The 24,400-nt window shown below is 43.5% G+C and overlaps 1 protein-coding gene across 1 annotated transcript in view; it reads right to left on the minus strand.

Moving 5' to 3' along the window:
• The window catches only part of CTNNBL1 (catenin beta like 1), a 177,788-nt gene that overhangs the window by 25,234 nt on the left and 128,154 nt on the right, over positions 1 to 24,400 (minus strand). Inside the window, exons 12-13 of the mRNA XM_017512250.2 lie at positions 7,726 to 7,823; positions 5,685 to 5,765 (exon numbers count right to left, since the gene is read on the minus strand). Coding sequence (XP_017367739.1) covers positions 5,685 to 5,765; positions 7,726 to 7,823 — 179 coding nt within the window. The remainder of the gene's footprint in view (positions 1 to 5,684; positions 5,766 to 7,725; positions 7,824 to 24,400) is intronic.

Raw genomic sequence — 24,400 nt, forward strand, 5'->3', positions numbered from 1 at the left:
AAAAAAAAAAAAAAAGTGGCGGTGGGAGGGGAGCTGGGAGGAACTCTCAGCAGGATTCTCTTTCAAACCTTGCCCCAGAATCCTTCAGCAAGTTAGCAGAAGAATCGATGGCAGCCTCACACTCTCACTGTCTACAATCTCACCCAATGTGTTAGGCTCACGTACCCCACACATTCGTTCCTGCACTTCACCCCCTTTCATATAAATCTTTAAATGAGGTTCAAACTTGAAGGACTAAGTCTGTTTAGGACATCAAGTCCTGTGGATATTGTTTCATTACAAGGAGTCCATCTTTTTCTTTTCAGGTAAAGCCTAGAATGATTTAACTGTGACAAAATTAGCATGCAATTTGTTAAGTCATTACGGTGTAAAGTATGTGGTAAGAACACTTTATTGAACAAACCTGCTGTGTATAATTTTCCCAGAAACTAAAAGAGAGAAAACTTCTCTCCAAGGCTCTCTTCCCTCTTTTAGAAAAATCTCTGCTGATACCTATATAATTATGTCTTCTTTCTGACAGTCAAAAGCCAGGCATGCTCTGTATATTTAGCCAATGGAAATGGGAAGGAATCTATAAGAAGTCAGAATGCCTGCCCAGCAATGGGCATCTTATTGGTATTTTCTGGGCTTCTAGTCGTTTGGGGAGTCAGGTGAAATCTGCTGAGACAAGAACCCTGGATATTTACAGATCACAAGAACCGCTGCTCACTAGATGGGTCTTAAGAATTACATGCCCTTGAAAAGCTCAGGTCACATCTTGTTCACCAGAAACCCCTACGGTATGTCCAGGGACATTATGACCCTGGAATCTCACAGCCTCCGAATACAACATAAAAGCAGAGGGTCACTACCCAAGACATGAAGTCTTTGCTAGTTACAGGTTACTATAATATGTGATTTAAACTGAATGTGTGTACAATTATCTGTTAGTCCTGTTGATTCTTCAAAGTAGGAGTATTTTTTCTTATTAAATATTGCTACTGCTATGCCACAGATACCACATAATTGTACTTTAATATTTTTGGTGACAAGTCTAATCATAGAGAAACCAAAAATTAGGGTTAAAAATTAGTGTTAAGGAATAATGTGGAAAGTCCAGGGTGACTCGCCCTATCTTCCCTAATACTCACAGACAGATATTAATTTCACCTAATGAGCAGTGGTCTTTCATTTACTGAATGTCAGGCATGATGTCCTGAGAAATGATGAACAAGAGAGATTACAGTCCCAGAGATACAGAGTAAACAAATAAATGAAATAATTACAGGTTCTGAGGCAGCTGGGGGGAGAGGGCTCTCTTACATATGGTAATCACTGAAAGCCTCTCTGAGGAGGCGACATTTGACTGAGACCTGATAGTGGAAGGAATCAGAGAGAGAGGAGGCTCAGGGCAGACGGGAATGACAAATGCAAAGAAGGAAAGAAAGGCTGTGTGGCAGGAGGCGCCTCGTGGAAGGAGAAGGGGGTTGGAGAAGTGGGGAAGAATAAATCTTGCAGTATTGGGGAATCAGGACAGTGGGTGTGTGTGGGGGGGGGTGGGGGGACGGGGCACAAACAGTCTTTGTAGAGAAAAGAAAGCTAAAGGTTCAGCCGGGCGCGATGGTTCATGCCTGCAATCCCAGCACACGAGGTCAGGATTTCGAAACCAGCCTCGCCAACATGGTGAAACCCCGTATCTACTAAAAATACAAAAATTAGGAGGCTGAGGCAGGAGAATTGCTTGAACCCAGGAGACAGAGGCTGCAGTGAGCCAAGATGGCACCACTGCACTCCAGCCTGGGTGACAGAGCAAGACTCTATCTTAAAAAAAAAAAAAAAAAAGAAAGCTAAAGGTTCTCTGACCACCTCCTGAGTGCCAGGCCCTGTGCAAGCAGCTTTTGTGTATAATATGTTCACCAACACCATATCCCTACCTACATAACTTCTCAAAGTACACATATTGGGCCATATACCTTAAACACAAAACAAATACTATCAAGGAAGAAAATAAGGATAGCACAGCTAAATTGTTTGCCCACAGTCGGAGAACCAGGAAAAAGTCTGGCTATGAAGCCCATGCTCTCCCTTTCACATCCTCCGCTTGTGGAAGGTACACTCTCCTCTCCCCCTTCACTTGGCTTCCCACTGCTGCTCCTTTGTTGTTTCACCCCGACTGGAAACGCCCTAGACATCCCTACCTTTTTAGGTTCAGCAGGAATGCTCAGCCACAAAACTAGCGCCCCCTAGAGTTTAGGGTGACTCTAGCCTTAGAGGACCTCTCCCCGCTCCCTGAATCCTCTTATCTACAGCACCACCTCTAGGGCCCATTCTTTTCTTGGCACTTCTGCCTCTCAAACCCAGCTGGTGCCTGGCCTAGTGCCTTCCCAGAGCAGGCACCTCATCGACATTTGCCAAATGACTAGCTTCTCTCTAGTGAATCCTGGTCAACTGCAAACTGTGGGCACTTGCATGGTACCCAGAGAAGTCTCAAGTTCATAGGGAAGGTGATGGCTCTGGGACAATAAAAATGCCAAGACTTGAGCCTGTTATCTCAGGTTTTTTGGTTGCAGACATGGTGAAGTACGTGAGAGATGATTCATTACTGATCTGATAGTCAATGTCATAAAAATGCCTGAAAAATAAGCATTCAATTCAAGTTAACAAATACTTGCTGAGCTCCCAATTGGTGTAGGACATTCAAATTTAATGGGGACAAGGAGACAAACTGTCCGCAATTTAAGAGAGAAGACGGCATGAGGGAGAGGTGAAAAGGAGGTCATGTTTTCTAAGTCACTTTACACCGGTGAGGCGGCTTCATCTGCTAGGATGGCGCCTGTGTGCTGGCAGCAAACACTGCTCACAAATGCATCCCTCACCCCTACCCGCCCTGGCTCTCTGCGTAACGCTGAGGCTGCTGAGCACTAATGGCTTTGGAATGTTTGCCAGTGCCCAGCAAAACGGCCTTGGCATCAAGGAGACAGATGTTTGTCAGGGAGCGGCAGGGCCCCGGTGCCCGTGGCACATAGCAGCTCTGTGAATGCTGGGAGAGTGGCTGCAGCGATTACTCTCCGTCAGTGCTAATCAATTTCATACCCTCTTCAATGCTGATAATAGATAATCTTTTGGGAAGCAGGCCAAGTTTCCTAACAGCTAGGTGTAAGCTGCTCCCTGACGCCCAGCCACTTCCTTGGTCTCCCACAAAAGTCTAAGCTGCACCTCACATAAAGCATCTGATGGTGCCAACACTGTTCTGCGAGGCCACTCCTTCTGGGACATCTGGCAAGGAGAATGCTGTCAGGAAAAGGACTGCCTGGCTTACTAAAAAGTTACACAAAAATTCCAAAGGAAGGTAGGAAATTCTAGCAGCAGCAGCAGCTTCTACTTACTGAGCAAAGTACTTTCTATACTTTATGCTTAGACTTCATAATAACCTTTAAAGGGAGGTGTTTTGTTTTTATCTTTTGAGACCGGATCTCACTCTGTTATCCAGGCTGGAGTGCAGTGGCACAATCCTGGCTTGCTACATCTCCCACCTCTCAGGTTCAAGTGACTCTTGTGCCTCAGTCTCCTGAGCAGCTGGGATTACAGACGTGCGCCATCATGCCCAGCTAATTTTTGTATTTTTAGTAGAGATGGGGGTTTTGCTTTGTCAGCCAGTCTGGTCTCAAATTTCTGACCTCAAGCGATCTGCCCACCTCGGCCTCCTAAAGTGCAGGCATTACAGGCATGAGCCACCACATCTGGCCCAAAAGGGGGGTTGTTTTTATTCTCATTTTATAGATGAGAAAACAAAGCTTAGGAAGGTCACCTCGATGGTCCAAGATCTCAGAGCTAGAAGTGGCAAGATTACCTTTTCTACTAGACTGCTGCACCTCTATCTAGAAGACCAATCAGTCACTGATCAACCTATCACTGCACTTTTAATTCACCCCATTGTCCAGAGTTACCAAAAGATGTTTAACCTAACCTGAGGGAATGAGGAAAACATCAAACTTGAGGGGTTGGATCATTTTGGCTAATATCACTTTATAGCCCAGAAACTGAGGCTACATGAGGCATAGTGACAAGCCATAGCTAGCAGTGATTTAAAGGTGGTGCTTGCTCTTAAATCCTAGGTCCCCTGATTCCCAGGTCTTTCTTCTACCACCCCTCCAGATCTCCCCAGCAGATAACATCAGGGGTTCCGTCAGGGTTGGGGTTCTAATTGTCTCATGGCTGTTTCCTTAAAAAAGTCCAGGGGAATTTCAAGTTGTTTCTAATTATCATTCAGACAAAGAGAAGGAGTACATTACTCTGACAGTTTAACAACCACCAAGTGTCCTTCATGTCCAAGTTATTGTATAGGGAAGAAAAGATGGAAAAGGAAAGTTTAATTAAAGAACAAAGGGGTTGGGGTGAATTGGAATGAAAGAATTGTGGTGGAACATGCTAGTATCAAGTCCAACCTCAGAATTTAGAGTCTTTGCCTTTTATCTTGCAGTAGTATCACTGTATAAAAGAACAAAGCCCCAGTTAATCAATTCAATCAATCCACAAACTTCTGAGGACTTACTAAGTTTAGGGATCATAGGGAAATCATAAGAATGAAAACCACAGCTACCTATCTGCTGGTGTTCATAAATGAAGACACATTTTATGAAAGGGGAAAGGTGGATAAGAAGTGGCAAAGAGAAACAGGACACAGATAACAAGGTCACTCTCCCACGGCCCCCCAGCTCTTGCTTCTCACTCTGGCCCAAGGCATGCCCTGAGGGAAAATGCTAGTGGAGTTCCCAATGCTCAGGGTTGCTTAGTTCAAAAGCCTCAAGTTATCTTTAAGACAAGTCTGAAAAGAAGGATGGAGTGATGCAAGGACACTAGATCACAAGGACAATGAGGTCTCCTGTAGACTTGGGAAAAAGCAAGCAAGGGGTCATTTTATGTGACTGAAGACTTGAAAGTGTCTTGTAGGGGGAGTGAATACAAATGGGACATTAAGCAGCAACAGGAAAACTTACCCTGACTAAGAAATACAGATGGAAAGCTACAGTGGCCCGAGACGACGGAGAACAAAATGAACGGAGGTGAAACACAGAGGCCGGGATCCCACCACAGTTGTTAGCACATACTGATAGCACAGCCTCTCAAGAAAGAACACCCAGCAGGTGTCACTTCCCTCAGCAACCATCAACATGAGAAAGCAAGGGTCAGCCCTTGAGAACCTGGGGTTTGGCCTGGCTACAATGCTTCCGAGCTACCCTTCTCCAGGTCTCCAGTTTTCCATCTGTAAATAGGGTAACCGGATTCCATGACCATTCAGTTTCCTTCCAGCTCTTCTACCTTGTGATCACCCTTCCTCAGCATGCCTCCCTTCGGATTTCAGAAGCCAGCAAGTGTGAGGACTAAGACATGCTCTGCCAACATGGTACCAGGTCCCAGCAATGGACTTTGGCCAGATTTTCGAAGAGAAGTTCTTGTCAAGGTGCCTGTGCCGTCCACCCAGACTCCCAGGTCCAACCCAGATGGATGCTACACATTTCCTCCTGAAAGGCTGTCACTCTTGTTAGTACAGCGGTCAGAACCACTTGGCAGACCATTGTCTGCTTTACTTTTACGTGTTAGATGGTGACCTGGCCCTTACCTATCCTGTGGGGAGAGATGAGGAACACAAGGGACACAAATGGATGCAAGTCAATAGCTGGCAAAAGAGAGGCAGGGATACGTACGTGCTTTTCCCCTTCAATCTTCTTGTCCGCCACCTGCATTGCACCCAGATATTTAAAATGCAACTCCATTAGTCTGTCAACCTGAAAGAGAGAGATTTCACAGGCCTGAGTGAGAAGGAAAGACAACGTAAGGCAAGAGAAGAGTGGCACTCTTATTCATCTCACTGTCTCTTCTTACAAAGGGAGACCCACTCCGGCTCCTTACATCCGATGAGAGAAGCTTTACTTAGGGACATATCAGGAGTGGATCAAAGGGCTGGGGCAGAACAAAGCAAACATTTAGGATTAATGCAGTTTGAACCAGGCCCATTCCCTGAGAGGAGACTATGCATTCTCAGCCCTTCTAGGACTCCAGGAATGCAAGTTGTTAAAAACAAATAAATAAATAAAAATTCAAGTCCCTTCTTGCAAAGAAAAGGAGCTTGAAGTTACATACTTGATATTCACTTAGAACTTTACAGAAATTTTTTTTCAAACTGAAACCTTTCATGTTCAGATTCTGCCCCAGAGCTGATCTTTTTTTTTAAAAAATGCCTGAGTGAAATCTTTTTAGTTGTGTTTGAGTCAGAAGAGAGAGCAAGAAAACCTCCTTCAGCAACTTTAAAAAAGGCCCCGACTTTTGCTTGGCAGTAACTTAAAAATCAGTTTTAAGTTCAGCAAAGTCATCCTTCAAACATGGCTTGAGGAACACTCAGTGAGCTTGAAAAAGTTTTGCTTTTTCCCCAAGACTCCAAAAGAAACACTGTGAAGTCAGCCCAGACTCCTGACTAATCTATCTGTCGGCTGGCACCACCACAGCCCTTGGCAACTCTGGCATTCATTTACCCAGGAGCTGATGCTGGTTGGTTAACAGGAGATGTTGCTGCAACATGCCATCAGACAGTCTGGGAAGACTGTGGTCAAACCTTCTTCAGCCAACACTGATGACCCTAAGACCTTAATATTTCAGCTTATCAAGAATTTTCATGACCATTATTTCCTTAAACCTTAAAAAAACTCTGACAAGGTATGCAGGGAAGATAGGCAGCAAACCCCATTTTAAAGATGAGGAAACTGAAACACAGATGTTAAGTGATGTCACCAGGGTGACGGGACTACTAAGATGCCTGTGTCCTAACTTGATGGCCTCTTCATCATACTATACTCCTGGGGAGGGTAGAAAAAATGGTCAGAGGTAGCCCGAAGAGATGGTCTTAAACCTTTCTTGGGTAAGTTACATAATTAACTGCCTTGCCTGGCAATGTGAATATAACTATATGAGGATAAACCACATTGCTGTGAGAATATATGCAACAATGAAAGTCATCTCTATCATCCAATCCATAGCAGTCACTCAATAAATGGTAGCTCTTATTACTGTTAAAAATCCTATGGTCTGGTGTACTAGATAAAGATATAAAATATCCATCTAATCTCATGTAATTGTGTTCCCAGCTTCCATAGCCCACTCCATCTAAACTCACATAACTGTGTTCCCAGCTTCCTTAGCCCATTCCATCTAATCTCACGTAACTGTGTTCCCAGCTTCCTTAGCCCTTTAGGGCAGGTGCTGCCATTTCCTTACCATCATCTTCATTTTATTACCACCACCCTAGTAAGACCTCATCTAATTCACCGCCCATTGACCCTTCAAGATGAGTATTGAAGTCTCCATGTTGAAGCTGGGCACATATCTCTCAAAAGTAGCAAAAACAGGTTCAAATCTGAAGTCTGAATCCAAAGCCAATGCTCTTGATCGCTTTGCTATGCTGTGCGGCACCCTTCAACAAAAATCCTAGTCTAATCCATGCTCTTTGGGTCTAAAAATCCCCCTCAAGTACTAGTGGTATCACCCTCAAGTGTTACTACTCCCAGGAGAATGCATTTGGAAATGAAAGCAGAATAACCAGAAAAGCCTTTGACATGCAAAGCAACCGAGCCCAGATGCTACAAAAGAGATTTTTAGGGTGGGAACACTCAACCCAGTATCCCTCAGACCACGTCAGGTAAAGAACATTTCTATCAGTCCTGGTCCCATCCTTCCAGTTCAACAATCACCCACCTTCTCACTGTCATTTTCAGTGAATTTATTCAGAAGCCGGGTTCGCTGCTGCCCTCTCAGATTCCGCAGGAGGGAAGCCAGGATCGAACAGACATGCTCTGGGTTGGGAAAGAGAAAAGAGAACATGCTGAGATCAGAGCATTAATTATTACCTCTCTTCAAGCCTCGTCTGGTTCTATCGAGGGGGGAATAAGTAGGCTTCTCTGACTGCTGCTATTGATTAATAAGACAAGAACCTAAAATGTGTCACTAAAACACTGAACCAATCTTCACATTGCACAAAAAACATATTTAAAAGAGATGATATCCTCAAGGACAACTTGAGCAAGTGCATAAAAGCTAAGTTAGAATTCCTTTTCTGTCTGGAATTAATTGATTTTTATTGTCCACAACAGAATCTCAAACTAATCCCACCTTTACAGAAAAAACTTCTGAATAGACTACGAATACCAGCCATGACATGAACAAATAATGGGTAAGACACATCCTATCGAATTCTCAAATTACCCTATTTCCCCAAGCAAACAGCCTGGAATTAAGCATGAAACATAACAGGGGCCCAGTGCTATCACTTCCATTTTGGTGCAGCTGACACCCCCGCTTCAAGTTTAAAGGTGGCTGGACAGTAAGCGCTTCAAAACAGTTAACAGTGCTGAGTCCAACAACACAGTGGCTTCTATTATGAAATACTATTCTTCCACTCTTGGAAGAAGAGGGTAATTGAAGGGTATATTATAGGCTTCAGGTGTAAAGACATTCTTTTCTTTAAAAAGAACTTTCAAAAAATCAAGAATAATGACCTTGAAAAGGAAGTGACAAAGTCTACTCGTGGAGAAATGGCAGAACAAAGTCTGTTTTGAAATAAAATGCTCACAGTGTGAGCAACAAACTCTCTATTTAAAAACTGAGGAGCATCTTCCTATGCCAAAGGTATCTTGGGTTCCCCAAAATGTCACTTGACTACCGAGGCCACAAGGAAGCATTCTTACTTCTCTGATTATAGCACGGATACAATTTTGTACCAGTGTGTTTTTCTTTACTTATAGGCATTCCCAACCCCCTTATTTCCCTAATTTCTTAATGTCGGAGTTAGTCATTCCTTAGACTTCTATTTTCTCTCTATATTCACTTCCCTGGTGATCTCATCTTGTCCTATGGCTTTGAAAACCATTTACATGCTGACAACCCACAAATTTGAACCTATAGGTCAGTCCTGTCCTCTGAATGCTGACTCATATATTCAACTGTCTACCTGTCCTCTCCACTTGGCTGCCTAACATCCTATCAACTTTTTTTCTTAATTTTTATTTTGAGACAGGGTTTAATTGTCACCCAAGCTGGAGTGCAGTGGCATGATCAGGGCTCACTGCAGCCTCGACCTCTGAGGCTCAATCAATCCTCCTGCCTCAGCCTCTTGAGTAGCTGGACTACAGGCGTACAATACCATGCCTGACTAATTTTGTATTTTCTGCAGAGATGGGGTTTAGCCATGTTACCCAGGCTGGTCTCAAACTCTTGGCCTCAAGCGATCCACCTGCCTTGGCCTCCCAAAGTGCTGGGATTACAGGTGTGAGCCTCTGTGACTGGCTGGTTCCTTTCAACTTAACATGTCCAAAAACAAGCTCCTGATCTTCCTCCCTAAACCTGTTTCCTATAGTTGTTTCCATCTAATGAATGGCAACCAGATTCTACAGTTTCTCCAGCCAAAACCAGTGAAAATGCCCTTGATTCTCTTCTTTCTCACATGTCCCACGAGAAACCTCGGCAGCTTTACCTTCAAATGATACCCAGTATCCCACCTCTTCTGACTACTGCCACCACTGCTACTACACCACCCTGGTCCACTTCACCACCATTTCTTGCTTGGAACAGTCAATAACCTCCTAGTGAGTCCCTCTGCTCCACCCTTGTGTCCCTTTAGCCTACTCTCCATAGAGCAGCCAGCATGATTCCTTTGGTTAACACCTAAAGTCAGGTCTGTTTAAAACACTCCGGTGACTCCCCAACTCAGACTAAATGCTGTGAACATCAGGCTGTTCCTGCCTCGGGGCTTCTGCACTTGCTGTTTCCTCCGCCTGAAACGTTCCTCAGCAGATTATCTGCATGGCTTACTCTTTAAATCTGGTTTTACTCCACTGTCATCCTCTCGGCGAGGCTTTCCTTTGACCATCCTATTGAAAGATGCAATGCCCCACACTGCTATTCTCAAGTCTCATCTGCTCTATTTTTCTCTTCGTTATGTGTTACTTTCCAAAATACTGTATGATTTATTTATTTCTTTTGTTCCCCATCTCCCCTCAATTAGAATATAAATTCCCGAAAGGCAGATATTTTGTCAGCTCTGTTCATTGCCATGTCCCCGGTTCTGAAACAATACCTGGCACATGGTAGATATTTTGTGAATACTTGCTGAATGAATGGGAAGAAAGCAGGCTATCGATATAAAACTTCTCAGTGGTGGAGGTGGGTGTGGGGGCAAACAGGCTACTTTTGAATTCTGGATATGTTTCAAATGCCTTCAAACAGCTTCCGCGCTTCTCTATATAGTGCCTATCCCAAATTCAGAGCAACGCTACCTTTCATTGTTAATATGCTCTCAAACTGTTCAGTTACAAAATGGTCCTTAAAGAGTTTTTGCACGTGAGAGTGGGTGAATGGTTTTTTTTTCTGAGGGAACCATCAATTTCAGTAACATATTTCTAATTGGTAGAATCTTTTTTTTTTTTTAGATATTGAAAATATAAAAATACGGCATTTTTCTTAAAATACGCTGTGGACGGAGGTACAATATACCTTCTCAGGACCACAGGCTTCCCCACCAACTTCCTTTCAACTTTTTAGTAAAGCTGGGATTGAGGCGGTAACCTCTGTCTGCCCTGCCATAGTCACTCACTGGGGTGGGGTGAGGGTAGAAAGCAGTGGAGAGAATGAGTCTTGCCTCCACAGGAGGGCAAAAAACACCATGAACCCAGGGTCAGGGCAGTGACCCAAGACAGCTCAGCTCAGGGTGAGAAAGTAGGATAGAAAGGAATGTCCGTGAAGGCATACTTCAGGGAAAGTGCTCTGACCTTTGTGTATGTCAAGGAGAGAAGGTTAGGGGCAGGAAGAGTGAAGGACAGAATCAACTGTAATCTTGTGCCAGCCAAGTTGGAAGTAGCTGTAATCTCTTCAGCTGGTAAGCAGATATGGCACAGGCCATAATAAATGCAGTGAATTCTAACAAGCTCAGCTCTGAAACTTTGAAATTACTTAGTATGACAGCTGGTGACAACATCCTGGTATTATATATATGACAATCTGACAACCACAGAGGGAAGAAAAAAGAAAAATCAGAGCCAAAGTTCTCATCGATTATTTGAGCCAAATTTCTCATTGTATGATGGAAAAACCGAGGCCCAGACAGCAATGACTTGTCCACACAGCTCACTGGTGGAAGAGGTAGAACTCAAACTTGGATGACTTACTCCCTCATTCACTGACCAGTTTACCTCTGTGCCTAGCAAGTGCTGAGTGTTCAGGGCCAAAAACAAACAACACAGCCTCCCTAACCTGAAGGAGCTCCTCATTGAGTGAAGAAAACAAAACAGTTACAGCACCGTGTAACAAGTTCCATTACTGAGGGAGGCAAATAGGACGTGGGGAACACAGAGGAGGGACAACTGACTTCCAAGGATCCCCACTGGATGTAGCAAACAACTGCAAATCTCAAAAAACAAAAAGAAGAGCCAAAGCCAACAACAAGGTAGAGAAAAGGAGAGCACATTCCATGCGGAAGGAACAATATATGCAAAGGGTGGTATGAACGGAGTGCCATGTCCACGTGCAAGACCAGTGGGGTGGGCAAAGGCTGACCATGGAGAACAGGGGCTAGGACCTACCAGTGAATTTTACGCTGGGGAGAGACAGCATTGGATCTGAGTTTACACCAATCTCCTCAGCAGCTACCGTCCTTTCAGAGATCAAGATCAAGAACATGTTTCTCTTTCCTGATGAATTTTTTGTATTTCCTTACCATGGTTTCTTCTTTGCCTAGGCTATTAGGAAGCTCAAAGATACATTTATACTCAACTACGGAAAGCAATTTCTTTTATTGTTTTGTTGTTCCTGATTCCCTTCACCCCCTACCAATGGAGTTTAAAATAAAAACAATGGATGTATGAAGTAAATAATCAAACTACGTGAAAAGGTATAATGTGTACTTGATATTTATTAAGCATCTATACGAATATATTTCTTTTCCCATACTCCTTCTACTAACTTATGTTTCTCTCCCAAGAAAAACTACAAAGTACCTTGTGTACATTTTCAGGAGGAGAATTTTGCATTTCATATCTATACATATTCCCTAATATATCTTTCCATATCAGCACCTACACTTCATTTTTAAAAACTTGCTATCTAGAATTCCACTGGGCTTGTTTATCACAATTTAACTAGCGCCCATCCATGGGTATTTTAGGTAGTTTCCAGTTTTGCATCATTTTATTCTTGCTATTAGAAGCAATGCTGCAGTGAGTATACACGTCCACATAGTTTGGCCTGCTTTTGCACAAATATTCTTAAGGCATATTCCTAGCAGTGGAATTAGAGCATCAAAGGAAATTTACATATGAAACGTTGAAAGACACTGACAAACTGTCTTCCAAAATGGTTGTACCAATGACATACCCACTATTAGTATATATATGAACATCTGTCTTCCCATATCCTCATTCAGATTGCATATTATCCCACTTAGTAATTGTGACGACCCAGTACGTGAACAATGAGATCTTGTTTTGATTAGCATGTTTTTGTTCCTGTTATGAAAGAGGTTAAACATCTTTTCCTATGTGTATCAGGGTTCTCCAGAGAAACAGAATCAACAGGATATATAAAAATATACAAAACAAGATTTATTATGAGGGATGGGCTTGTGCAATTATGGAGGCTGAGAAGGCCCATGATCTGTTCTCTGCAGGCTGGAGGCCCAGGAAAGCTGATGGAGCGGTTCCAACCCAAGCCCAAAGGAATAATGTTTGGGTATCCCACAGCCCAGTGAACTTAACATAAAATTAACCATCACATTATATTTACTGACCACTTGTATTGCTTTTTCTGTAAACTGCCTGGCCTCATCCTTTGCTCAATTTTGATTCCTATGAACTCTTTATAAATTAAGGATATTACCCTTTTCCATTATGTTGCAAATATTTTCCCTAATTTAACATTTGTGTTTTGATAAACTCTTATTCACAGCTAAGATTTAGTACCACCTTATTGTTTTGCTGTAAGCTACTTTAAATTCCTATTTGAACATAGGCAGGGTATAATAATAACTGTCATCATTTTTATTGTTTATCTATGCCAGTAGGCATTTGAGTCTGTACACAATTTCTTCACTGAATCCTCACAACTAAGCTGTGGAAAATGTACTATCCTCATCTCCCTTTTACACACGTGGAACCCAAGGCTCGGCGAGCTTAACTGACTTAAGGTCATGTGCTTGAGTGGGTGGCTGGATCTCAGATCTGAATCAAAGTCACCTGATTCCAAACTGTAAGCTTTTCCTACCACGTTATGTCTTACAAAGGAGGACAAATGAGACCATGCAAAGCCTGAAAATATGCCTCAGATTTGGGCTCACTGCGTCCAAAAGATAGGCACTATGTAAATGTGGATTGAAAAAAATCAACAATTTTAACAAGAGTAAATTGAAGTAAAAGGCCATATGGAGTAAGACATGAATAACAACCCCTCTTTCTCTATTTTACTGAATTAGTCTTTGCAAAAGCAATTTCCACCAGAGTCTAAATAAAGAAGAGGCTTGAGGTTTCAGGCAGCTCCACAAAAATACTGAACCAGAACTTCTCAATAATTTTCCCTTTTAATCTTGCTGATTAAGATGGATGAGAAAGAGTTGCAAGAGAATGTTCTTTATATACCTCAACAAGATGGAGAAGGGAGGGCTGGGTGCTGGTGGCACAAAGAGTATCAGGAGCTGTAATTTTCAAAGAGGAAAATGTAATAAATAGAATAATCATCTTCTTTGGTAGCAGATGACATTGGCATGCATTTCCACAGCTCACCCCAGCCTGGAGCAAGAGACACCTTGATCAATTGTAGTGGAATAAGAAGAATAAATGACATTTACCTATTTGTTTGAGGTTTTAAGAATAGGTTGCCAACTGATGCCTATGCCCTTCCACCTCTCTATCTGGATGCTGAGTTACTGGTGCCTGTCAGAGTGGAAAACACTTTAGCCATCCCAAGTTTACACATATATATATATACACACATACACACAGAGTTTCATTAGCTACTAATAAATGTAGCTTCCCTAAGAACAGATTTCAGCCCAAGGTGGTGTCAATTTTTCATGCACCAAGGAGATGGGGAGAGCTGCTAGCACAGGGAGCAGGGGAGATAACAGGTTTATCTGCTGGCCAACACTGCTCAGCTGCTCCGTCATTTCGACAGGATAAAATGGAGGTGAAGGATGGTTATGGAGCTGTCAATGCAGATGGGGTAGATGTGGTGGTTCCCACTGCAGAGAACAGCCTCTAAGGGAGGGCCCAGGAAGTGCAGAAAACACACGCGTGTGTACACACACACACACACACACACACACACACGGAAGCAACAAGGCCACCAAAGGGAAGGCCAGGCAAATCTACATTTTCAAATCACTAGGTAGGGAGGTAGGCAGCCTGGCATCTAGGTGGAGTGTTAGAGAGCCAGTATTGAAATTGTGCCAGTGAGAGTCCCTGCCTGCTGGGCTCCCTGCTCAATAGTCAGACAACTGGCCGCCTCAGACAGACACTAATTACTGAAACTGCCTGGAGGGAGGCTCCGGCTCACCCTTCCCCCAGCTCAGCTCTCTTCAGGGCTTCTCAAGGGTGATTCGCAAAGGGTTAGATGCCTGTGTTTATGTGAGAGGGCTAAAAGTTTGATTTTCCAGGGGGCAGTTAGAGTTTTAGAATTTTCAGAGCTGGAAGGAGGGTTAGAAATCTCTGATCTGACTCTGGGGTTCTGAGTATGGAAACAGCAGCCGTGAGCAGGAATGTGATCTGACTCAGGTGCAAAGTACCTTGTGGGCCACTGGGATCTAGGTCGGCAATTTTTTCCCTCCAGATCACGACTGACGTTTGAGAGACGGATAAGCATGCGGGCATGCTATCCCTCCCCAAACACATACACAAATGGAACATTTCCCGTGGTGTTCCAGAGCATTCACATCTCTCAGTGGTGGCTCCTTAGTTAAGAGCCCTTGATCTAGCACACCCAAATCAGAGGTCTTTCCAGAACAGCACAGACTGTGGCAGTCACTCCAGCCAGCCATTTATAGTGTGTGCCATTTTTGTAAAGAATGGAATGGACTGGCATTTCTCATCCTTACTCTTAAAAAAAAAAAAAAAGTATGGTCCGCATTCCAGTAGGTGTTTGGTTAATACTAGCCATTCTCTATGAGAAGAGCTATTTATCCATAGACAGGCCTGTTTATGAGTAGGCCTATTATGGTTCCATTGCTGAGAAAGACACACAGGTACATGGAGAACACTACCTCCTGAGATCTGCTCCAGACATGCCAACAACTGAATTAGTTAACCTTATGTGGGGCTTTAGGATCAGAGAGACATGGATTCAAATCTTGTCTCTGGCACTCACTAGCTGGTTAAGCCACAAGCATGGAGCTTAGCCTCTGGGTCTCAGTTTCTTATTTGTAAGATGGGGCTGTCCCTCCATCTATTAAATGCATGATTTCAAATGAGATATGTGTATAGTAGGCACTCAACAGACAGAAGTTTGAGATCTGTTGTGCTGAAAAAGAGAATCACAAGGGATTTGCTCACCTAAGCACCTGTCATAGACCACCCAATAATGCCCTCCATACTGCAACCTGATCACATGTCTGCCACTGACCATGTTTTAGTCAGCCTGGGTCATCCTAACTAGCTCCTGCTGAGAAAACAGAAACCGGGATTGCTTGGCTTTCTCAGCTGGTAGGGCTGTTTTCTCTAACTCAAGATTTGTTCTAACCCTAAAATGGAGCAAGGCCAACTTCGCTCAGACTCTCTAATCCCACAACAAATTAAAATAAAGTGCTTGTGTGTCGCTGGCTATAAAGCAAATAATACAAGATTTCTGAGAGACCTGCAGACAGCCCTAAGGCAGGTAGTGACTATTTACTAGTAAGATGAAGGACACAGCACATCTAAGCAGAGATGGTCCTTCCTTTGAATAAAAAGAAATGTACTTGGCCATGATAATCATTTGCCTTTTGGTCTTCCTTTAAGAACTGAAAACACAACGTGTGATCTGTAAAGAAATAAAGATTAGCTGCTGCTTCTAGAGTTTTATAATCTTAGGATAATTACAGGGCATGAAGTGGTATATCACCAGCCCTTCCTTTACCCAAAATTCTGAGTACCTACTATGTGCCAGGTAATACAGCGATGAAAGATAGCCCGCTCTAGAGAAGCTCATTGTTTTGTGATTAAGGCTAAGAGATAAACAACCGCAACAGAGTACACAATGAGCTGGCGTGCATGGAAAATACTCAGCCCATATGTGATGGGCCCCTAATTTAGCTGCGGTAGGAAGGAGGAGGGCCAGAGTAAGAGTGGCTACACACATGGAAGTTAAGAGGTCAGAACTGAGGCAGAAGGAGAAGATTTTTCTCAGAGCCTCTGGGAGAGACACAGAACTGGAGGTATTACACTGACAGCTGAGTGGCCGTGTGTCAGCAGCTTCACGTTTTCAGCGGTAAAGCTGGTGGACAGAAACCAAGATTTGGGGTTGTATGGGTATACTTAGTTTTTGGAGCCCAGAACTGGACCATATTCTTGAAGTCAGGAATAAACGGAATACAGATGGTACCTGATTTATGATGGCTTGACTTATTTTTTGTGTTTACGATGGTGCAAATGCAACATGCATTCAGTAGAAACCGTACATCAAGTACCCATGCAATCACTTTGTTTTTCACTTTCAGTACAATATTCAATAAATTATGTGAAAAATTCAACACTTTCTTTTTTTAAATAAAAGTTTTGTGTTAAATGATTTTGCCCAGCTGTGGGCTACCATAAGCATTCTGTGCATGTTTAAGGGAGGTGAGGCTGAGCTATGATGCTTGGTAGGTTAGGTGTGTTAAATCCATTTCTGACTTACCATATTTTCAACTCACAATGGGTTTTTTGGGACATAGCCCCATGGTAAGTTGAGGAGCATGAGTCCTATTTATATTAACAAGTCTCCCAAGGTGGGAGTGGGAGAACAGAAGGAAAAACGTGACAAGGTGCACAGTAACAATCCCTAAATTTGACTTTGTCAACCTTCTGTGCCAGGAGAGGTGCCTCCAGATTCCAGAGGGGCCCAACTGGAGCCTTTGTGAAGTTTTAGCACGGCGGGGCAGGGAAAGGCTCCGTTCACTAGAAAGGAAGAGGAGGCCCTAGCAAACAAAGCTGGGTCCCAGGGAGGCTTTTAGGAATCTTTGGCACAGGACTCATTCCTTTGCTCATAAAAAACAGGCATAAGAATCCGACAGTGTGTTAAAATACATGACAGAAAACGCTATGCGAGATGATGGCTATGTTAATTTGCTTGATTGCGGTCATCGTTTTACAACGTATACTGTTCATATATCAAAACAAAAAGTGGTATGCCTTAAATATATAAACTTTTCAAATGTCAATGATAATTCGTTTTTATAAAATAAAATTACAATTGGGCTCACGCTTATAATCTCAGCACTTTGGGAGGCCAAGGCTGGTTGGATTGCTTGAGCCTAGGAGTTTGAGATCAGCCTGGGCAACACAGTGAAACTCTGCCTCTACTAAAAATGCCAAAATTAGCTGGGCATGGTGGTAAGCTCCTGGGGTCCCAACTACTTGGTTGGCGGGGGGAGGCTAGAGTGTGAGCCCAGGAGGTCAAGGCTGCAGTGAGCCATGATTGTACCACTGCACTCCAGCCTGGGTGACAGAGCGACCCTGTTTCCTAAATAAGTAAATATAATTACATTATAGAAAATGACAGCAAATGGGGCACAGGTAGAAACTACTGATGGAGAAAATGCTCTCCCAGCCAGAGGAGCTAAGAAGAATGGGAGGAAAGGCAGCATCAGAGTTGAGACTTGAAAGACAGGTACAGGGAAGAGGGACAATGACAGCAATGATATTCCAAGTGGATAGACCAACATGCAGTAAAGAATTAAATCAGAAAGTGCAGGATACAGACAAAGACCTGGAAAGAGATCAATGTGGCAGGAGGGAAGAAAGGATGAGAAGTAATGGTTGCAAAGACGGGGTGCACATCACAGATAAATATGAATGTTGGACTGTGAAAAGCAGACCCTCAGTGTTGTCCCGATGGCCTGGCATTTACCTACTGGCCCAGCCTGGCTGGTCAGTCTGCTCACCCAGCTTCAGAGCCTGTAACCGCCTTCCACAGCCCAAATGGTTAAAAAAGACACATATGAAAAAAAAAAAAAAAAAAAAAAAAAAAAAAAAAAAAAAAAAAAACCAAAAAAAAAAAACAAAAAAAAAAAAAAAAAAAAAAAAAAAAAGAAGTAAAAAAAGACACATATGGGTCAGCCAGAGGTCTATTCTTAGGATGGAAATGGTCCCTGTACTTCAACCACCAGGCCCATTTCTTGGCAAGACCTTGCAGGGCCACTTCGAAATTCAAGGCCGTGCTGCAGAGCTGCCTTTGTTTCCAGAGAACATCTAAGGCCATTAGCGCTTTTGTTTTAAGGAAATCAAACAGCAGTGTTCTTCTCTCACTCCCCAAATCACAGCCTATGTCTGTCTTATTGCTGAACCTTGCTGCCCACCTGCCCCCTGCCCCCTGCCCCCTAGATGGACAGATATCTTAGTTTCTGATAAGACTCTAGATGCAAACAGGATGTTTAAAAGACCCTAATTAGATCGATCTTGACTTTAGCAGTGGTGTGTTGGAATACAGATTAATCTGTTCCATGCCTGGCACTGGCAGCTGAAGTAGCAGGAGGCCCTGTCAAATCAAGCCGTAACATTACACTCCTCTGCCTTTATTATTATTTTTTCTCCTCTTACATTTCATTATAATGGACATCTGCCTAGCAGGGGATGTGGCAACCCAAGAAGAGTCACGCATGTGTGCCCAGCCACTCTGGTTGAATATTGATGCAAGTCAAATCAAACACCCTTCTCAAGACAGATGGATCTGTGTGAGCATCTATATATAGCCCCTTTTAACACATACACAGTGTACATACAGTCCTATTCTTCACAAACACTGAATATTACATAAGTGGCAGGCACTGGGCTAGAGACTGGGAATTTAAAGAGGCCACATTCCTCACAAACCTATTATGTGCCTGTGTGTGCTTTACACATGTTACCTCATTTAATTCTCACAACAATCCTATGAAACACATTTTATCAGTCTCCCCATTTTACAGATAAGAAACTAGAGACTCGGTTGGGAAAAGAAATTTGCCTCCCAGGGTCTCACAGCTAGGAAGTGACCTAGTTAATTCCACTATAATACAACTTGATTGTTTTCCTCAAGAGTTTAAATACACCCACTAGGCATATTTTTTGACAAAGGCATTCAACCTCGCTAGTAATGCAAATAAAATCATGAGATAGTTTTGAATGCTGAAGCTTTCAAAACACCTAATGCCTGGAAGGACATATGGAGATGAGCTCTCATTCTCCACAGCACACGAGTGTTCATCGCTCACACTTGAACCACCCTGTTACAGAAATCTCAACAGATGGTAAACTTCACAGAGGCCAGGCCCGCGTCTCAGTCGTATCTGTACCTTTGGTGTCTAGCTCTGTGCCATGAATTCAACTGATGCCGAACGTGATATCATAACAAAACACCACGGCAAGTTAGCTTTAAGAGGTACATATGCATAAAAAGAAAGTAGCTGACTCCCTGAGCGGGTCTGGATGAACCAAATCCTCTAGAAAGAGGAAAGAATTTGTCAGGGAAACAAAGGGGGAATGCCATTCCAGACCAAATACAAGAGGTTTAGAGGCCTAGAGATATGTCAGAACATGGCATGGGGTAGGCTGCAAGGGCAGGGCGTTGGCGGGGACAATAAGATGGAAGCTGAGGCAAGAGAAGTAGCAGCCTGCATGCTCAACTACAGAGTCTGGACTTCCTCCCACAGGCCCTATAGGATGGATGACGGAGATAAGCTGCATGACCGGGCCTGTGTTCCACAAAGACCATCCTGGAACAGCTGCAGGGATGTACGCTGGAGAAGCAGTGTCAGGTCCAGATTCTACAGAAGCACAGTATCAAGCACAATCTCCTGCACCCAGGTATATCTAACAGTTAATCCTCCCTAAGCAACAATGGAAATCGTTAATGATCTTCTGGAAAGAATCCTGATTTCCTTCTTTCTCAGGGGAAGAAGAGAAGTCTGCTATAAAGAACACTAGAGTCAGGAGACATGGATTTCGGTCCATACTTTAAGAAAAATCTTCTCTGTGACTTTGAACAGGTCTCTTTTCCACCTATTCTCTGGGTCTCAACATCTTTGTCTATAAAATCAGGTGGCCTAGATGATTGATAAAGTCCTCTCTCTGTTCAATTATAAGATCTTAGTTATCAAAGAAGATGTGAACAGCTACCCAATGACCCAGCAATTCCACTCCTAGGTATTTACCCAAGAGATCATGAAAACATATTGCCACAATAAGACTTGTACGAAAAAGGTTTATAGCAGCTCTGTTCATAATGGCCTGTCAATAGGAAGAACAGAAAAATAAACCCACACACTGGAATACTACCCAGCAGTAAAAAGGAACAAATTTTACCAAATGGATCACAACTTTTTGGTGAATCTCAAAAACAGTATGCTGAGTGAAAGCCAAACCCAAAAAGAATACACACTGTATGAGCCCATTGATAGGAGGTTCTAGATGAGGCTAAGCTAAACTACAGTGGAAACTCAGAGCAGTGGTTACCTCTATGAGGCAGGGGGAGAGATCTGCCCAGGAAGGAGCATGAGAGAACACTCGGGTCGTGGAAATGTTCTGTATCTTGACATAGCGTGTTTGTTATCACTCAAATGGTGCACTCAAGATCTGTGCACTTTACTCAGTTATTTTGCTTAAAAATATATATTATACATATGAAACTCAGTTAATTATACACATGCTAAAGTGTCTAAGGATGAAGTGTAATGCCGTCTGCAACTTACTTTCTGCAAATAACATGGATGGATGAGAGAGAGAGAGAGACAAGGCTAAACATGTGATGAGGCAAATACAGCAAAATGTTAATTGTAGAATCTGGGTGGCAGGTACATGAGTATTTGCTGTGCGGTTCATCCAACTTTTCAGTATCTTTGAAAATTATCTCTAAAAAAATGTTGAGAAGGAGGCAAGAAAAAGTGTGCACTTGGAATATGAATGATGAGATACCCAAAGGCTATTTTTCCAGAAAGCAGTTTTATGTCTGTTGTTTGAAATTTTGAATGCCTTTTCCATTGAAATAGGCCCGCGGAAACCCATTTAATGTGAAATATTGCCAAAATTAACTCGGTATTCTCATCTTTCGATTGTGATGAAACTCCACAAGCATTGTCTAAGCACCTACTGGGTGCGAAGCAAAATGATAGGTGCTGTCTTTGGTTTACTCACTTGTTTTCACTGTTCCCATGGGATTTCATTCCTTCTTTCAGAATATTCCAGTGCATTCTGGATTTTTAAAGTGTTTAAGTGTTACCTTAACTAATGTACAGCACTGTACCCGTGGGAAAATGTGCCTTGCAGCGAAAAGTAAGCATGTATGCTCAGGAAGTGCTTCCCAGTGCTACGTTACTTCTCTCTAAGAACATGGAGGGAGGAGACCAGAATGATGTGGCATCTCACATCACCTTTCAGAGCTTGGGGAGAGAGCATGAAGTTTCCTAGGTCAGTGTTCATATGGGAATGCCCATACCTCAGATGGGTGGTCCATGAAGCCTTAAGTGCTGGTCATGTGTGTACACAACTATCTCCTGTGGAGGAGACTCCAGACTGTGGTTTCCTATCTTCTTTTCAATGGCTCCTGCAACGTGCTTTGTCAGTGAAACAAACTTCATTGCTCCAGTGACAGCAGTGTGGACTGAGGGAAAATGCTGATTCTAGGGAGTGCCATGAAGAATGAGCTGCGCACCAGTGACTTGAGGAACACAGAGAAAGCCTGGCTAAACTCTGCCCAAGAGAGATGCTCCATATACCAAGGGCAGCAATCAGACTGGCTGAGACTGCCAGCTGTCTAATACCCAGTCTCTTCTTTCTTACTTTTTTTTTTTTTTTTGAGACAGATTTTTGCTCTTGTCAGGTTGGAGTGCAATGGCACCATCTCAGGTCACTGCAACCTCTGTCTCCTGGGTTCAAGTGATTTTCCTGCCTCAGCCTCCCGAGCAGCTGGGATTACAGGTGTCTGCCACCACGCCCAGCTAATTTTTGTATTTTTAGTAGGGATGAGGTTTCACCGTGTTAGCCAGGTTTATCTCAAGCTCCTGACCTCAAGTGATTCACCCACCTTGGCCTCCCCAAGTGCTGGGTTAACAGGCGTCAGCCACCATGCCTGGCCTCAATTTCTCTTTTCATTTATTTTAGTTTTTATTTTTTGAGATGGAGTCTTGCTCTGCCATCCAGGCTAGAGTGCAGTGATGCAATCTCGGCTAACTGCCAACTGCAAACTCTGCCTCCTGGGTTTAAGTGATTCTCCTGCCTCAGCCTCCTGAGCAGCTGGGATTACGGGTGCCCACCACCATGCCCAGCTAATTTTTGTATTTTTAGTAGGGTCAGGGTTTCACCATGTTGGCCAGGCTTGTGTTGAACTCCTGACCTCAAGTGATTCGCCCACCTTGGCCTCCCCAAGTGCTGGGATTACAGGTGTGAGCTGCCACGCTTGGCCTGTTTCTCTTTTTATTTTTTGAGATGGAGTCTTGCTCTGCCGCCCAGGCTAGAGTGCAATGATGCAATCTTGGCTTGCTACAACTTCTGCCTCCTGGGTTCAAGCAATTCTCCTACCTCAGCCTCCTGAGTAGCTGGGATTACAGGCATGCACCACCATGCCCAACTAATTTTTAGTAGAGATGGGGTTTCACCATGTTGACCAGGCTGGTCTCGACCTTCTGACCTCAGGTGATCTGCCTGTCTTGGCCTCTAAAAGTGCTGCGATTGCAGGTGTGAGCCACCATGCCCAGCCCATTGTCTTATTTTTTGGGTCACAGAACCTATTTTATTTGGAGGGATGCTATGACCAGCTTAAAAAGGACACACACAACAATTACAACCTCCCTTACTGTTAGGTATGACCATGTGATTAATATTAGGTCAGAGATTCAGGTTGAGCTGGTATTTGGGACTTCCCGGAGGGGACATGTGTCCTTCTGCCCTTCCTTTTCCCCTTTTGGCTTTCCTGCTGTTTGGAATATAGACATAATAACTGGGGCTCTCGTAGCCATCTGGGACCATGAGGTGATCTTGAAAATAGAAGCCAGGCACTTTTATAGGTGCTTGGGGCACATTAAAAAGCAAACAAACATCCCTGGCCCTGTGATAAAAATGGCAGAATGGAATGACAGAAGAAACCTGGGCTCCTAATGACAACATGAAGCTGCCATTTCAGTCCTGCTGACCTCTGGGCTTGTTTCACTTGAGAGAGAAATAAACCTTATGTGATCTATTTTGCTTAAATCATTGTTACTTCTAGTCTCTGTTACTAACAATCAATTGCAATTCCTGATACACTAATCCAGTAAGCTCTTTTCTAGGAAGTCCTAAGTAGGGCCGAAAGAGAGACTGACAGTCCTGAGAATTCAGGTGTTTACCCCAAGCAAAGCTGAGTGCGCAATTACACAGCAGCCACACATTCCAGGGGAGAAGGTCCTAGTGCCAAACGCTACTGTTGCTGAAAAGGTGCATTCCCTTCTTTTCACCTCACTTTCAAGGGTCTCCTCAGAACACTTTCCCATTATTACACATGGACTCCGAAGAACCTGGCTGGAAGCACTGACAGTTTTTTCTTATGAACTCACATCCTTGTAATGGCAGAAATATGAATAAATGCCTAGAGTTTCAGCACCTTTATTTTATTTTTTTGAGATGGAGTTTCACTGTCTCCAGGCTGGGATGCAGTGGCGTGATCTCGGCTCATTGCTATTTATTTCTCCCAGGTTCAAGCAATTCTTCTGTCTCAGCCTCCCAAGTGGCTAGGACCACAGGCGCGTGCCACCGTACCCAGGTAATTTTTTGTCATTTTCAGTAGAGACAGGGTTTCGCCATGTTGGCCAGGATGGTCTCGATCTCTTGACCTCATGATCCACCTGCCTCAGCCTCCAAAGTGCTGGGATTACAGGCGTGAGCCACAGCGCCTGGCCAGTACCTTTATTTTATCTTTGTATTCCACATTTACTCACCTCAGAAGCACTTACACCCAGCAGTATGCTGAGGTGCTACAAGGCTGGCTTCTGAACCTCAGCCCGAGTCCTCTAATGAAGACAGCTACACATCAGCATGGCTGGTTCACTTTCCTTTCCTGCAGTGCATCGCTTTTAGCAATAGCTCATCTCAAGTAATTTAAACTGACTTTGTGCCCTGGAAGCTCTTTCAGGATTTGAAAAGTATATTATATAGTTACCACTCCTCTTCCTACCCCTACTCAACTAAACACATAAAAAAATCTTTAGATCCTA

The sequence above is a fragment of the Cebus imitator genome, unplaced genomic scaffold (genome assembly GCF_001604975.1).
Source record: "Cebus imitator isolate Cc_AM_T3 unplaced genomic scaffold, Cebus_imitator-1.0 Scaffold18, whole genome shotgun sequence".
NCBI lineage: Eukaryota > Metazoa > Chordata > Mammalia > Primates > Cebidae > Cebus > Cebus imitator.